The 17,189-nt window shown below is 43.8% G+C and overlaps 1 protein-coding gene across 1 annotated transcript; it reads right to left on the bottom strand.

Moving 5' to 3' along the window:
- Positions 1-4,283: 4,283 nt before the first annotated feature.
- Positions 4,284-10,278, bottom strand: LOC143768649 (fish-egg lectin-like). Its single transcript, XM_077257293.1, has 4 exons — positions 10,208-10,278; positions 9,450-9,686; positions 4,881-5,193; positions 4,284-4,590 (listed from the first exon to the last, which is right to left on the bottom strand). The coding sequence occupies exons 1-4, from the start codon at positions 10,263-10,265 to the stop codon at positions 4,431-4,433; spliced, it is 768 nt and encodes a 255-aa protein (XP_077113408.1). The 5' UTR covers positions 10,266-10,278; the 3' UTR covers positions 4,284-4,430.
- Positions 10,279-17,189: the final 6,911 nt, after the last annotated feature.

Raw genomic sequence — 17,189 nt, 5'->3', positions numbered from 1 at the left:
TGCAGGTTCCTTCATCAGGTGGGGGGGCATACTCGTTGGCGATGTCACTGGCACAGGGCCCCTCATAGTACGCAAAAGTGTCTCTGCCGGTGGAGAGCGCCACCCGCCGTCAAACACACCGCCGTACTATGAGGGGCTCTGTGCCAGTGCCAATGCCAACGAGTGGGCCCCCACTGCTTGCTCAGGATCACAGCACTTGCAAAGTTGAAATACTTACCTTTTCCTGCTCCACCGCCGTGACGTATTCCGCGTTTCCTGGGCCAACTAAAAACTTGAGCCAGCCCTACCCCCCCACAACTTTAGCCAAATATCCCCCAGTTTTCAATGCCTAACTACTATTATAAAGTAAACTAAGATTGACAAGCTTCAGTAATAAGAATTGATGTTTTTGGCATTAAAATGGGCACTGTAGGTGTTTTCCTGTCCTCCACTCACTGCCGACTTTGATTCCCCATTGACTTGCATTGGGTTTCGTGTTTCAGTCGGACCCCGACTTTTCGCAATAATCGGCCGATTTCACCCGACCCGACTTTTGACAAAGTCGGGTTTCACGAAACCGAAAAAAGTAAAAGTCGCTCAACTCTAGTTGCAATTATTATTATTTTTAATTATTATAACTCCATTTATTCCACAGCGCTTTACATGTGAAAGGGGTGTACATAATAAAAAACAAGTACAATAATCTTAAACAACTCAAGTTACGACTGGTCCAGGAGGAGAGAGGACCCTGCCTGTGAGGGCTCACAATCTACAATGGATGGGTGAGGATACAATTGGCGAGGGTAGAGCTGGTCATGCAGTGGTTTGGTCGATCGGTGGTTACTGCCGGTTGTAGGCTTGCCGGAAGAGGTAGGTCTTCAGGTTCTTTTTGAAGATTTCCATGGTATGCGAGAGTCTGATATGTTGGGGTAGAGAGTTCCAGAGTAGGGGGGATGCGGGGGGGGAAATCTAGTATGCAATTTTGGAAAGAGGAGATAAGAGGGGAGTAGAGAAGGAGATCTTGTGAGGATCGGAGGTTGTGTGGAAGTAACTACCGGGAAACAAGGTCACAGATGTATGGAGGACACAGGTTTTGCATGGCTTTGTGTGCCATGGTTAGGGTTTTGAACAGGAGTCTCTGGGCAATGGGGAGCTATTGAGCTATTGAAGAGATTGACAGAAGGAAGAGGCGGGGGAATAGTGGGGGGACAGGAGGATTAGTCAGGCAGCAGAGTTTAGAATAGATTGGAGGGGTGCGAGAGTGTTAGAAGGGAGGCCACAGAGCAGGAGGTTGCAGTAGTCGAGGTGGGAGATGATGAGGGCATCTACTAGTGTTTTTGCAGAGTCTTGTTTAGGAATATGCTGATCCGGGAGATATTTTTGAGTTGGAGTTGGTAGGAAGTGCAAAGGGCTTGGATCTCAGATTTGAAGGAGAGATCAGAGTCAAGCCATTGATTTTCATGGATAGGTCAGTTGCGGGGGTTGAATGAGATGGTGGAAAGATGAAGAATTCGGTTTTATCCATGTTAAGTTTTAGAAATCTAGCAGAGAAGAAAAATGAAATAGAGGACTGACTTTGGGGGGAGTGGATTGAGGATGGTTGAGGAATGTGCGGAGATATTTTTGAGAAAGGACTTGGATATGTGGTTTGAAGGAGAGATCAGAGTCCAGATTTACCCGAGGCAGTGAGCTTGCAAGATGGGAAAGAGTGAGCAGCCATGGACTTTGAGTGAGATGATGGAAAGATGATGAATTCTGTTTTGTCCATGTTAAGTTTTAGAAATCTAGCGGAGAAGAAGGATGAAATAGCGGACAGACATTGAGGGATTCTGGTTAGTAGGGAAATTATATTGGGTTCACATAGGTATATCTGTGTGTCATCAGCATAGAGGTGATACTGAGACTCCATGAACTGTCCCAGGCCGAAGGTGTAAATGTAGAAGAGCAGGGGTCCTAGGACTGATCCTTGTGGGCCACTGACAGATAGGGGCGAGATGAGGAGGTGGTGTGTGAGTGGGAGATCTTGAATGTCCGGTCTGTTAGGTATGACAAGATCCAAGATAGGGCCAAGTCTCTGACGCCAAGAGATGAGAGGGTCTGTAGTAAGAGGGAATGATCTTCTGTGTTGAAGGCAGATGACAGGTCCAGGAGGAGGAGGACAGAGTGGTGCTGCTTGGATTTAGCAGTTAATAGAGACATTGGTGACTTTAGTCAGGGCAGTTTCAGTGGAATGGGGCAGCCGGAAGCCATATTGTAAGCGCTTGAAGAGGGAGCAAGAGGAGAGGAGGGACGACAGTTCAAAATGGACTTATTGTTCCAGTAGTTTGGGGGCATAGGGGAGAAGTGATATGGGGCGATAGCTAGACATAGAGGATGAGTTGAAGGAGGGATTTTTGAGATTGGGTGTGATAGAGGCATGTTCAGAGCATGAGGAGAAAACACCAGTTGCTAGTGACAGGTTGAAGAGATGGGTTAGGGTTGGGATGAAGCCTATGGTTAGGTTTGGGATGAGGTGGGATGGAATCGGGTCGAGTGTGCAGGTGGTGAGATGTGATCTTGACAGTAGAGCGGAAAGTTGATCTTCTGTAATGGCAGAGAAGCTGGTTTTGGAAGAGGAGGGCTAAGTGGCTATGAGGAGGGGCTGTGGGGATTGTAGACCAAAGTTATTACAAGTTTTGTTATACACGTGTTTATTTCCTTTTTATGTATTGGAACAACATAAAAAACAGAAAAAATGCATCATTTACACAGTCCATTAAAAGACCGTCAATTGGCAAAATGCAAGTTGTTCGGCACCTGCTTAATAATTGGAAGACTGCACTTCCATGTTCACAGAACAAACGATAGCATGATCGTTCTGTGCTCATACAATATCTCAGTTCTTGGCAGCCCAGGTCTTGTTCACACTGGACTTTGTGCTGCCGTTAACGATGATTTTTTAACCAAGCTTAAAACTCATTGTAACAGGCATAAGAGCGTTTTGTCCTGATGATTGGCAGCCTGTTTAGATCTGTAGCCTAGGAATGCTCATTCTCAATTATATAAGCAATGTGATTGCACTGGAGATCATCACAGTTAGTATTTGGCCTTTGTTGAACTTGAATTTCTAGAAAAATATTCACCGAATAAGAATTTTTAGGAAATACTTGGTGTGAGTTTTTTTAAGGCACATATTCTACTTCAAATATCACCTTGTTTGCTGTGATTTTGAACATTTTATGTTTTTCAATGGTTTGTTGTTTTTTTTTATCCCATTGTGTTTTAACATTTTTTTTTATTCTTATAGTTTTTCAACTTTTTTCTTTTCCCTACTGACTTCAATGTGAAGCAAGGCAAGGTAGTACTGGGTTAAATCCAAGCATTGCAGGTCTTAATTAGACGTACCTAACTAGCTTTAACTAAGAACCACGGCCTGTGTTCACTAGGTGTGTCAGTCTCCTGGATGGAGCAGAGTCGAGTGTGCTGCTGATGAGTGACCACACTGACCAGCCAAAATGTGAGCTGTAGCTGGAAGAGAGAGAAGTGAATGGAGACTGCTTAGCTCAGCTAGGAAAGCTGAGCAGTCTGTGTTGGAGTTGAAGTAAACATGCGGAAGCTGCAACTTGTTCAGTGTGAATTGCGTCCAGAGTTGAACAGTTCTGTTTGGTGCTGGAAGCTATTGGAGATCAGGATGAAGGGGATACAGAGATTTCTAGAACTGTACCTCTTCTTTGTGTAAATTTTGCTTTAGGAGAAACGACTGTAATCTGTTCGGGTGAGCCCACATTGATATATATGTACTTGCTGAATTAACTGTTTATTTGCTGTGATACCTTTGTGACCCGAAAAGGCTGGTTTTGGTTTTGAATCCCTTGGAAGCCAAAAAACTGCACCGGTTTGGACCAAACCGCATTGCCTGTGTGAGCGCTACCTAATGCCTACCTGAGATTGTGAATCCCTAGAATAGATATAAGATGTTTTGCAGTCATGAAAGTGATATCATATAGCTAGACAGTCGGGACTCCCACCAAACTGGGGAATAAATAGGCTGTGGCGATTGAGGATGACACTTTGCTATGGTTCCTGACCACAACCGATCAAAAAAATAAATATTCTATCACTTTCTGGGATGCAAAAACCCTTTATCTGGTGACGTAGCACATGTTGTGTGTACTTTACTACAATACTATAGCTGTCAACATTTTTTCATTTATTACTGGACTATTTGTCTAGAACCCCCCTCCCCCCAAATACAGACCCCAGACAAGACCCAGGAAAATCACTTGTACAATGACAATAAACAAAGCAGAAATTTTTAATTCAAATTCAATTTTAATGAAATTTTTACATTTTAATTCAAATTTTTTATTCCACGCGTTCTTGAATTAAAAATTCACTCTCTTAAGAAATGTAACTGCTCTCCTCCTCAACTACTGAAAAAAAGGAACTTTTTAGAAATTTCGGCAAGTTCCCTAATAGGTACTAGAAGTAATCTCTTTGCATTTATAAATGTCTCCGGTTTGAGATAGAAGCCACAGAAATCCGGCATCGTAAGTGACATGTTTGATGCTGCTGCAGGATTCGAAACGGTACCATCCTGTACCATAGGGCGCTTTATCAAAGATATCAAGCCTGGAAGAAAGAAGAAAAACAAATCATTAGAACAATGTTTTTTTTAAAAAAAGGTCATTGCTAAAATTCAATTTTGACAAAAATTTAACCCATGCGACACGAAGGAGGTTCTTCTCACTGGATCTGAAGGACAATGTTATAATGGTTTTTTTTGAGATGCTAAAAAGTGATTCTACAATGTGAGAACCTCTTCAAAGAGCCTCCTATATCTCAGCTTCCTGGACTTTTCGAAGAATAGACTATCATCCCAATCCATTGGCACAAATTCTAGAATTTGATTCTTTCCTTACCTCTTGAAGACCTGTCCAGCTGCGTTGACACCATAGACGGAGCCATCTGTGCCGACCTCAAGCATGCTCAGGCTGCCCGCCAACGGCTGCCATTTAACTCCCTGGCATGCTTGTGGGGTCACAAACTCACGGTAAAATATATTATTGGCGCTGTTGACTCCCCAGCAACCATATAGTCCACAGCTGTAATATATCAGAGATCCCTCAATAAGACTAAATGGCGTGTATGAAGATGGTGAGCAAAACACATGGTTCTGGGCGTCCACACCAGCCACGTAGATAGCACCACCGGCATCCACCTGGTTAAGGCTACCTGTAGGCAGAGAAATAGTAGAATTAGAAGTTACATTGGGTAATGCCTAAAGTTGGCCACTAGAGGCAGTGTATGACACAGGGATTGAATTGAGAAAATCATTCTGACCCTTGCAAAGACCCATCATGTATATCCCTTTATGACTACCATTGGTAAAAAAAAATTATAGGAACTCTTCCGATTGCACCGCCTGTAGAGATGAGTCAATAAATTTGAGTGGAATCGAATTCTACTCAAATTTTCCAAAAATCTGCTTTCACCAACATGCTGGTTTCTTGTAATCTGATTCTACATGGATTAATCAAAATTGAGTGCTATTTTTCTGAACCATAAAAGACCATCAAAATGTAAAAGAAATTCTTATAATTGCCTTACCGCTTACATTTCCTCCCCCTCTGCTCATCAGCACCTGTCCTGTCCTAGTCACATCTTCATATATTGAATTCCCCGGGAGGGTTATGCACGTGCCATAATCACATGACCGTTGGCGCACGCTTGCACAGAACCCTCCGAGGCCTCATCAGACCCGGAAACCCCGGTCCTGTGCGAGAGGCCAGGAAATTCAATGCAAGCAGCGGCGATATGAAGATGCGATGAGGACTGGACAGGTGACGGGGAGGAGCGGAGGGTCCAGAGAGGTAAGCAGAGGGTGAGTGCGAGTATTTTTCATAATTTTTATATATTTTTTAAATATTATGTTTGTTATACTCTGGGATCTGGCAAAACAGGCAGTCCGGGAGACATATATACGAGGATGGGAGACATATATACCAGGATGGGGGACATATATGCTAATATGGGGAATATATATACCGGGATGGGGGACATATATACCAGGATGGGGGACATATATTCCAGGATGGGAGACATATATACCAGGATGTGGGACATATATACCAGGATGGAGGATATATATACCAGGATGGGAGACATATATGCAAATATGGGGAATATATATACTGGGATGGGAGACATATATGCTAATATGGGGAATATATATACTGGGAGGGGGAACTATATACCAGGATGGGAGACATATATACCAGGATGGGAGACATATATGCTATATATATGCTAATATGGGGAATATATATACCAGGATGGGGGATATATATACCAGGATGGGGGGCATACATTCCAGGATGGGGAATATATATACCAGGATGGGAGACATATATGCTGATATGGGGAATATATATACCGGGATGGGGGACATATATACCAGGATGGGGAACATATATACCAGGATGGGGGACATATATACCAGGATGGGGGATATATACAAGGATGGGAGACATATTTACCAGGATGGGGAACAATTATACTAGGATGGGAGACATATATACCAGGATGGGAGACATATACCAGGATGGGGGATATATATACCAGGATGGAGGATATATATACCAGGATGGGAGACATATATGCTAATATGGGGAATATATATACTGGGATGGGGGACATATATACCAGGATGGGAGACATATATGCTAATATGGGGAATATATATACCGGGATGGGGGACATATATACCAGGATGGGGGACATATATTCCAGGATGGGAGACATATATACCAGGATGGGGGACATATATACCAGGATGGAGGATATATATACCAGGATGGGAGACATATATGCTAATATGGGGAATATATATACTGGGATGGGGGACATATATACCAGGATGGGAGACATATATGCTAATATGGGGAATATATATACTGGGAGGGGGAACTATATACCAGGATGGGAGACATATATACCAGGATGGGAGACATATATGCTAATATGGGGAATATATATACTGGGATGGGGGACATATATACCAGGATGGGAGACATATATGCTAATATGGGGAATATATATACTGGGAGGGGGAACTATATACCAGGATGGGAGACATATATACCAGGATGGGAGACATATATGCTAATATGGGGAATATATATACCAGGATGGGGGATATATATACCAGGATGGGGGGCATACATTCCAGGATGGGGAATATATATACCAGGATGGGAGACATATATGCTGATATGGGGAATATATATACCGGGATGGGGGACATATATACCAGGATGGGGAACATATATACCAGGATGGGGGACATATATACCAGGATGGGGGATATATACCAGGATGGGAGACATATTTACCAGGATGGGGAACAATTATACTAGGATGGGAGACATATATACCAGGATGGGAGACATATACCAGGATGGGGGATATATATACCAGAATGGGGGACATATATATCAGGATGGGGGACATATATACCAGGATGGGAGACATTTATACCAGGATGGGAGACATATATACTAGGATGGGAGACATATATACCAGGATGGGGGACATATATACAAGGATGGGAGACATATATACCAGGATGGGAGACATATACACCAGGATGGGAGACATATATACCAGGATGGGGGACATATATACCAGGATGGTGGACATATATATCAGGATGGGGGACATATATACCAGGATGGGAGACATATATACCAGGATGGGAGACATATATGCTAATACGGGGAACATATATACCAGGATGGGGGACATATATACCAGGATGGGAGACATATAATAATTTTATTTATATAGCGCCAACATATTCCGCAGCGCTTTAAACTTATAGAGGGGACTTGTACAGACAATAGACATTACAGCATAACAGAAATCACAGTTCAAAATAGATACAAGGAGGAGTGAGGGCCCTGCTCGGAAGCTTACAAACTATGAGGAAAAATGGGAGACACGAGAGGTGGATGGTAACAATTGCTTTAGTTATTTGGACCAGCCATAGTGTAAGGCTCGGGTGTTTGTGTAAAGCTGCATGAACCAGTTCACTGCCTAAGTATGTAGCAGTACAGACACAGAGGCTATTAACTGCATAAAGTGTATGAGAACATGATGCGCGGAACCTGATTATGGTTTTTTTTTTTCTTTTTTTTTGAATGGGCCACACAGGGATAGTTAGGAAAATACGTTGCGGCGGTAGGCCAATCTGAACAAATGAGTTTTTAGGGCACGCTTAAAACTGTGGGGATTGGGGATTAATCATATTAACCTAGGTAGTGCATTCCAAAGAATCAGCGCAGCACGTGTAAAGTCTTGGAGACGGGAGTGGGAGGTTCTGATTATTGCGGATGCTAACCTGAGATCATTTGCGGAGCGGAGGGCGCGGGTAGGTTGGTAGACTGAGACCAGAGAGGAAATGTAGGGTGGTACTGAGCCATGGAGTGCTTTATGGATGAGGGTAATAGTTTTGTACTGGATTCTGGAGTGGATGGGTAGCCAGTGTAATGACTGGCACAAGGTAGAGGCATCGGTGTAACGGTTGGTGAGGAATATGATCCTGGCAGCAGCATTCAGGACAGATTCGATTGGGGAGTTTGGTAAGAGGGAGGCCGATTAGTAGACAGTCACAATAGTCCAGACGAGAATGAATAAGTGAAACAGTAAGAGTTTTTGCAGAGTCAAAAGTAAGAAAAGGGTGAATTCTAGAAATGTTTTTGAGATGCAGATAAGAAGTGCGAGCCAGTGATTGGATGTGGGGGGTGAATGAATGCTCGGAATCAAGTATGACCCCATTTCCCATATATATCAGGATGGGGGATATATATATAAGGATGGGGGACATATATAGCAGGATGGGGACATATATACCAGGATGGGGAACATATATACCAGGATGGGGGATATATACCAGGATGGGACATATATGCCCGGATGGGGACATATATATACCAGGATAGGGACATATATATCAGAATGGGGACATATTTGCCAAGAAGCAGGATATATATATCAGGATGATGAACATTTATGCCAGAAAGAAGCCCAGTATGGGGAACATGTATATCAGTAAAGGACCCAGGATAGGGTACATGTATACCTTAAAGAGCCCAGGATGGGGGACATTAGAACAGAAATGGGGGACATTGCTACATAATTGGGACCCATCAGACTATAGTTACGCCACTGCTAACAGCCTAATGACTGTTGGGGCATCTTGGTTCTATTCTGATGTTGATATTGGCAAAACTCATGTTTGTTGGCTGGAATGATTATATATCATACTTCTCGGCAGCTCAACGTCCTGTGTAAACAGTATGTGCTGCCGAGAACAATGACAGTCTAGGCACAAAGGATGATCTATTGCTAATCAATGCATATTATTATTAAGCGACCTGTGCGTAACCGATCGGCTGCAATCATGTAGTCTACATGAAACCTTACTTTACCTGGCACAACCGTCCACACGTTGTTCTGAAGATTAAAGATGGTATTTGCCCTATTGACCCCCCAGACTCCAGCAGGTCCGACCGACACATGAAGGAGCTGCCCGGGAACTTGCTGCCAGCTGTCACCGACCAATTGGAAGATCTGATCTTGATAATCAACTCCCCATACTTGTCCAGCACCGGCGTCGATCTGTCTCAGGTTTCCTGGTACCAAAACGCAACTAATATCTAAAAAGCCTTAAAAAATAAAAATAAATAAAATTTTGATTAAAATAATATTAAAATACCGGTATATCAATAAAAATAATAATATAGAAATATGTGTATCTAGCATAATAATAAAATTAAAATAAAAAACTACAGAAATATAACTAGAAAAATAATAGTCATAAAAATGTAATATATTCATCTACATATATTTCTACATATATTAAGCGCATTTTAAAAGCTGAGATATGGGGAGCTGTTTACTGGGGTTGTCCTAGTACTGAAGGAAAAACTAAACCTTCATATTACCATATCTCAGCATCCCAAGCTATTGGAAAAGTAACATGGACAAAGGGGACTATTGGGGATAACTGCAGTCTCCTATACATATTTAGATTTTGAGGTTTTGCGTTTACTATTCACCCACTGGAAATGTTCCAAACAATTTTAGTGGCAAAAAGGCAAAAACTACAAAACAAAAACACAAAAGAATGATAAAAGTAACCAAAAAGTAGAAAAAAGATGGAAGAAGAAGGAGAATAAAGTCTTACCGGAAGCTACAAAAGAGGCTCCTGCACACAACAGGATCAGGCTGAGAGTGAAGCTCATGGTGACCGGAGTTGGTGTCAGGGAATGTCCCAAAGTGCAAACACCAACCTATTTATACAAGCCCTCTCCTTGTGCAGTAATCCCCTCACTATTGGTCCAAAGGACAGGGAAGGAGATAACGATCTGCTCCTTGATTTGGTGTTTTTTTCCCTCTAAGTAAATGTTACTTATAGGGGTAGGCCGGTGAAACTTAAGGTACTGTCACACTCAGCGACGCTGCAGCGATATAGACAACGAGCCGATCGCTGCAGCGTCGCTGTCTAGGTCGCTGTAGAGACGTCAAACACAGCAGCTCCACAACGATGCAGGAGCGATCCTGTGTTCTTTACGAGGAAGCCAACAGATATTTTTGTCTTATCTCTGTTAGAGCAAAGCGTTCGGCAGTCCGATATCAGACGTTACTGATCGACATCTTCCCCCACCATCGGTTGGTCGACATCACCGTACACATTAGAGTGTTAGCCGAACTTGTCGATATTGGCATTGGTCTAATGTCTATGGGGAACTCTACTGGTTGACTTTCAATGACAGCCCAATAATTGATTATCTGACAACCACCGGTTCCTACTGATTTTGGATTAAAGGAATTTACAGTTCTTTGTACCTACTTGTTTATAATCCAAACATATGTGACTACGTGACGTGAAATCTTCTGATTGACTCTAGGAGACTCAGACTAATGACATGCATGTAGCATTTAAGAGGTCTTTGGTGGTGGGATCCTTATCAGTGTTCTTAGGCTCCTATCTAAGGATGGCATTGTCACTCTGCAATTAAGGTACCTTCACACTGAGCGACTTAACAATGATATCGCTAGCGATCCGTGACGTTGCAGCGTCCTGGATAGCGATATCGTTGTGTTTGACACGCAGCAGCGATCTGGATCCCACTGTGATATCGCTGGTCAGAGCTAGAAGACCAGCACCTTATTTCGTCGCTGGATCACCCGCTGACATCGCTGGATTGGTGTGTGTGACACCGATCCAGCGATGTCTTCACTGGTAACCAGGGTAAACATCGGGTTACTAAGCGCAGGGCCGCGCTTAGTAACCCGATATTTACCCTGGTTACCATTGTAAATGTAAAAAAAAAACAAACAGTACATACTCACATTCCGGTGTCTGTCCCCTTGCCGTCAGCTTCCCGCACTGACTGTGAGCGCCGGCCGGCCGTAAAGCACAGCGGTGACGTCATCGCTGTGCTTTCCGGCCGGCGCTCACAGTCAGTGCAGGAAAGCACAGCGTCGGGGGACAGACACCGGAATGTAAGTATGTAGTGTTTGGTTTTTTTTACATTTACACTGGTAACCAGGGTAAACATCGGGTTACTAATCGCGGCCCTGCGCTTAGTAACCCGATGTTTACCCTGGTTACCAGGGGACTTCGGCATCGTTGGTCACTGGAGAGCTGTCTGTGTGACAGCTCTCCAGCGACCACACAGCGACGAAACAGCGACGCTGCAGCGATCGGCATTGTTGTCTATATTGCTGCAGCGTCGCTTAATGTGACGGTACCTTTACAGATCTCCTTTGTGTCTAATAGGCAAATATAGTCCCTATTATATGGCCAAGTCCCTTATCACCTAAAGATGGCCATTCAGATGGACTGATGAGTCGTTAGAAGACAAAATAATTGATCGATGTCTGCTGTGACTTGGGACCTAGTCTAGGTTAAAGCCCTCTACACACAATAGACAGCTTTTCAGCTGATCATAATCTTTGTGTCCTCTGTGACCAGGGCTGGGTCAAGGGGTAGGCAGGTTTATTGAGAGTATGTAAAAATGAGAAAATCTCAGCAATATACAATATCAAGGTCTAATAAGGTGAGAAACATGAAAACATACAAGGATAGTCAGAGCCTAGTATGGGATATGGTTGCAACCAATGGGAGCCCCAGCATATATGCCAAGATCAACATCATATGCACATAGAAGTCAGGAGAACAATCATGGTGCTGGTAAGGACCCTCTAGCATCAGGTACGTTTGGGACATTACAAGAGGGGCTAGCTATGGGGACATAAGGGGCTGGTTATAGGGACATTACAAGAGGGATTGGCTGTGGGAACATGAGAAGAAGGTCTGGCTGTGGGGTTATTAGAAGAGGGGGCTGGCTATGGGGACTTTACAAGAGGAACTGCCTTAGGGGACATAACAAGAGGGTGACCATACTGTATTGGGTGCTGTTGGTGACCTTATCTTGGGGGCTGTAGTGATGATACTGTGCAGAACATTATACTGTATATTGGGGGGCTGTGGTTGATGTCATACTGTGTGGGGTGCTGTGGGGGACATTATACTGTATATAAAGGGCAATGGGGCCATTATACTGTATTGTTGACTAGGGGGCCATAATACTGTATGGGGTGCTGTGGGGACTATCATACTATATAAGGAGAGGCTATGGTAGACATCATACTGCATTGGGGGCTGTGATGGACATCATACTCTGTAAGAGGACAGCGTGAGGAGGAGGTACAATTTGGAGAGGACAACGTGGTGGGCAGGATGATAACATAGCGTTAAAAAGGGGTATAGTATGAATATGGAGAGGGGGCAGCATGAAAGGGGGGCACAGTATGGAGAGTGGTTAGCATGGCGGGGGCACAGTGTGGAGCTATTGATTGTAAGGGAAAACAGTGGAGAGGGGACAGCCATCATATAGGGCGTGGTTCCAAGAGGCAGATGGTGCGGTGGTTATAGCTGATAATGGCAGACAGTGGGGCAGTTATACCTCATTAAGGCGGATAGTATGGCAGGTGTATTACATAAGGACAGACAGTGTGGAGGCAAAATACCCTAAGGGTATGTGCACACGTCCGGATTTCTTGCAGAAATTTCCTGAAGAAAACCGGAAATTTTCTGCAAGAAATCCGCATTTTTTTTTTGCGTTTTTTTTCCGTTTTTTTCGCGGTTTTTTTAGCATTCTGCAAGCGTAATTAGCTTGCAGAATGCTAAAGTTTTCCAAGCGATCTGTAGCATCGCTTGGAAAACTGACTGACAAGTTGGTCACACTTGTCAAACATACTGTTGCATAAGCAGCATCTATAGTAAAAGATAGAATGTTTAAAAATAATAAAAAAAATTAAAAAATGGTTATACTCACCCTCTGCAGACAGCCGATATCCTGAGCGGCGTCCGTTCCTATAGATGCCGGTGTGGTTCAGGACCTTCGATGACGTCGCGGCTTGTGATTGGTCGCGTGAGTCACATGAACGGTCACGCGACCAATCACAAGACAGCGACGTCATCACAGGTCCTGAACCACACCATCTACAGGAACAGAAGAGAGAGCATGCACCGGAGAGGCGGGACCACTTCGGGGGCCATCAGAGGGTGAGTATATGACTATTTTTTATTTTAATTCTTTTTTTTTTTTACCAATTATATGGTGCCCAGTCCGTGGAGGAGAGTCTCCTCTCCTCCACCCTGGGTACCAACCGCACATAATCTGCTTACTTCCCGCATGGTGTGCACAGCCCCGTGTGGGAAGTAAGCAGATCAATGGACTCCTAGGTGTGCGGAATCCCCACAATTCCGCATTTTTAATAAACATGTTGCTTTTTTTTCCGCGATGCGATTTTTTTGCAGAAAAAAATGCAACATTTGCACAAAAAATGCAGAATACCCTGTAAATAATAGGAGGCATATGTAAGTGTTTTTTTTCGCATTTTTATCACGTTTTTATAGCGAAAAATGGCGAAAAAAACGCGAATCCTGAACGTGTGCACATGGCCTAAGAGGCTTATTTAAGTCATAATATGGACAGATATGTTATGCAGAGGGCATTTTAATAACACTCTTATTTTTATGGCCACCATGTCAGGATGTGCTGCAAAAGACCGGAGAAGAGGGAAGTCTTCAGAGAAGAGCTGTGGATGTGAAAAGTCATCATGGCATCTGGACGTAAATGTTTACTTGTTGATACTGACTACGCCTTAACAGTACTTTGGTTCCTGTATGGTCCACAGCCTGATAATGATTGATAACAACTCCCAGCATCTCCTGACTTTTGTTAAGGACATAAAGGGAGTTGTAGGTTCATGAGATATAAATGTAAATGGGCCTGACTTGACATTAAAATTGATTGCTGTACTAAGCTTGGTGATGTATTCATGAACTTATGGTGATGCTGGTGATGTATTCATATATTGATGGTGGTTCTGGTTTTGCTTTATTTACTTACAGTGGTTCTTGTGATGTATTCATGTACTGATGGAGGTCCTGGTGATGCATTAATGTACTGATAGTGGTTCTGGTGACCTATTAATTTACTGATGATATTTCTGGTGCCATTTTATGTACTGTTGATGGCTGAGATTATGTTTTCATGTACTAATTATTATTTTGGTTTCGTAGTCATGTACTGATGATGGTTCTAGTGATGAATACAGCACCAGAACCATCACCACTATGTGAATACATCACCAGAGCCATCAATAGTACATGAATATAGCACCAGAACAACCATCACTACATGAAGATTTCACCACAACCACCATTAGTATAGGAACTAAAGACCAGAACCACTATCAGTACATGAATATGTCACCAGAACCATTATTCATACAGGAATGTGGCACCAGAACCACCATTAGCTTAGTTGCAAACTGTATTTGTTGCATGACAGATATAAAAACCATCATACATGTCCCTTTATAATGGGGTCCATTTAGCTTCCATTGGGGTATCCGCCAAATGATGCACACCATAACTGAAACCAAATGGCCCCCATTATAGTTAAGTAATGATAGTTTTTGGTGAAACAGGTAACAATTCTAGTAGAATTGGTTGCCACATCCTGTTACCTGATCCATTGGAGAGGGAGAGGGGTGCGTTAGGGGTACTGTTAGTCTCTGACCCAATCCTTTACATGGGGGCTGAGGGTTCATGTGTGGGGGTGTCATCTGCTTCATTTGCCTAGGGCACCTTGTCCCGGCCCTGTCTATCACAGATACGCAACCAGACTATTCTGGCGGCAGCTTATCTACGAGAGAACAAAAGGATCAAAGGTCCAAAATTGGACATGTGAGTCTTTTTTCTCAACATCATCTGTCGGGAGAGAGTCGGTTGTTATGATCCTTAGTGGCTGAGGATCACGAATAGACCAGCAAGTGAATAAACTAAGGACAAGCTCTAGGGAGATGGTAACTGGACTGATCGCAAATCTGAACCTATCCAACACAACTAGAGGTAGCCGGTGAACGTACCTAAATAATTCCTAGACGTCTCGAGCCAGCCTGAAGAACTAGCTACCCCTAAAGAGAAAGAAAGACCTCGCTTGCCTCCAGAGAAATAATCCCCAAAGATATAGAAGCCCCCAACAAATATTAACGGTGAAGTAAGAAGAAGGCACATACGTAGGGATGAAATCAGATTCAGCAAAAGAGGCCCACTAGTACTAGAAAGCAGAAAATAGAGCAGGGGTCTATGCGATCAATAAAAAACCCTTAAAAAATATCCATCCTGAGATTTCAAGAACCCACGCACCAACTAATGGTGTGTGGGGAGAAACTCAGTCCACTAGAGCATCCAGCAAGCGAGGGAATCACATTTTAGCAAGCTGGACAAGAAAACATGATAAACACTGCTGATCAAAAAATGAGCAAAGAAAACTTAGCTTGTCCTGGATGGACTGGGAGCAAGGTAGTCAGAAGGAATCTGAGTAGCACTGATTACATCGACAGCCGGCAACAAGTGGAAGTAAAACAGAGCTATATAGGAACCTCCCAGAGGATAACGAATCAGCTGATAGCCAGAGACCAGCAGGATAACAAACAAAGCCACCAGGGGGAGCCCAAAGCAAAAGTCACACCATACCACCAGTGACCACAAGAGGGAGCCTGAAAACAGAGTTCACAACAGTACCCCCCCCCTTAAGGAGGGGTCACCGAACCCTCATGAAAACCCCCAGGGCGATCAGGATGAGCCACATGGAAGGCACGAACCAAATCGGCCGCATGAACATCAGAGGCGACAACCCAAGAATTATCCTCCTGACCATAGCCCTTCCACTTGACCAAATACTGGAGCCTCCGTCTAGAAACACGAGAATCCAAGATCTTCTCCACCACGTATTCCAATTCTCCCTCAACCAGCACCGGGGCAGGAGGCTCAACCGGAGGAACCACAGGTACCACATACCTCCGCAACAACGAGCGATGGAACACATTATGAATAGCAAATGATGCCGGGAGGTCCAGACGGAATGACACAGGGCCAAGGACTTCCAGAATCTTATAAGGACCGATAAACCGAGGCTTGAACTTAGGAGAGGAGACCTTCATAGGAACGAAGCGAGAAGACAACCACACCAAGTCCCTAACGCGAAGTCGGGGACCCACACAGCGACGGCGGTTGGCAAAGAGCTGAGCCTTCTCTTGTGACAACTTCAAATTGTCCACCACATGATTCCAAATCTGATGCAACCTATCCACCACAACATCCACTCCAGGACAGTCAGAAGGCTCCACCTGACCCGAGGAAACACGAGGATGAAACCCCGAATTACAAAAAAAAGGAGAAACCAAAGTAGCAGAACTAGCCCGATTATTAAGGGCAAACTCGGCCAACGGCAAAAAAGTAACCCAGTCGTCCTGGTCAGCAGAAACAAAACATCTTAAATAAGTCTCCAAGGTCTGATTAGTTCGCTCGGTTTGGCCATTCGTCTGAGGATGGAAGGCCGACGAAAAAGACAATTCAATGCCCAACTTAGCACAAAAGGTCCGCCAAAATCTAGACACAAACTGGGATCCTCTGTCAGAAACAATGTTCTCAGGAATCCCGTGCAAACGAACCACATTTTGATAAAACAGTGGAACCAACTCGGAGGAGGAAGGCAACTTAGGCAAGGGCACCAAATGGACCATCTTAGAAAAACGATCACACACCACCCAGATGACAGACATTCTCTGAGAGACAGGGAGAT

Source organism: Ranitomeya variabilis, chromosome 4, assembly GCF_051348905.1.
Source record: "Ranitomeya variabilis isolate aRanVar5 chromosome 4, aRanVar5.hap1, whole genome shotgun sequence".
Lineage (NCBI taxonomy): Eukaryota > Metazoa > Chordata > Amphibia > Anura > Dendrobatidae > Ranitomeya > Ranitomeya variabilis.
Note: the sequence above shows the minus strand (reverse complement) of the source record. Positions and strands in the feature narration are given on the sequence as shown.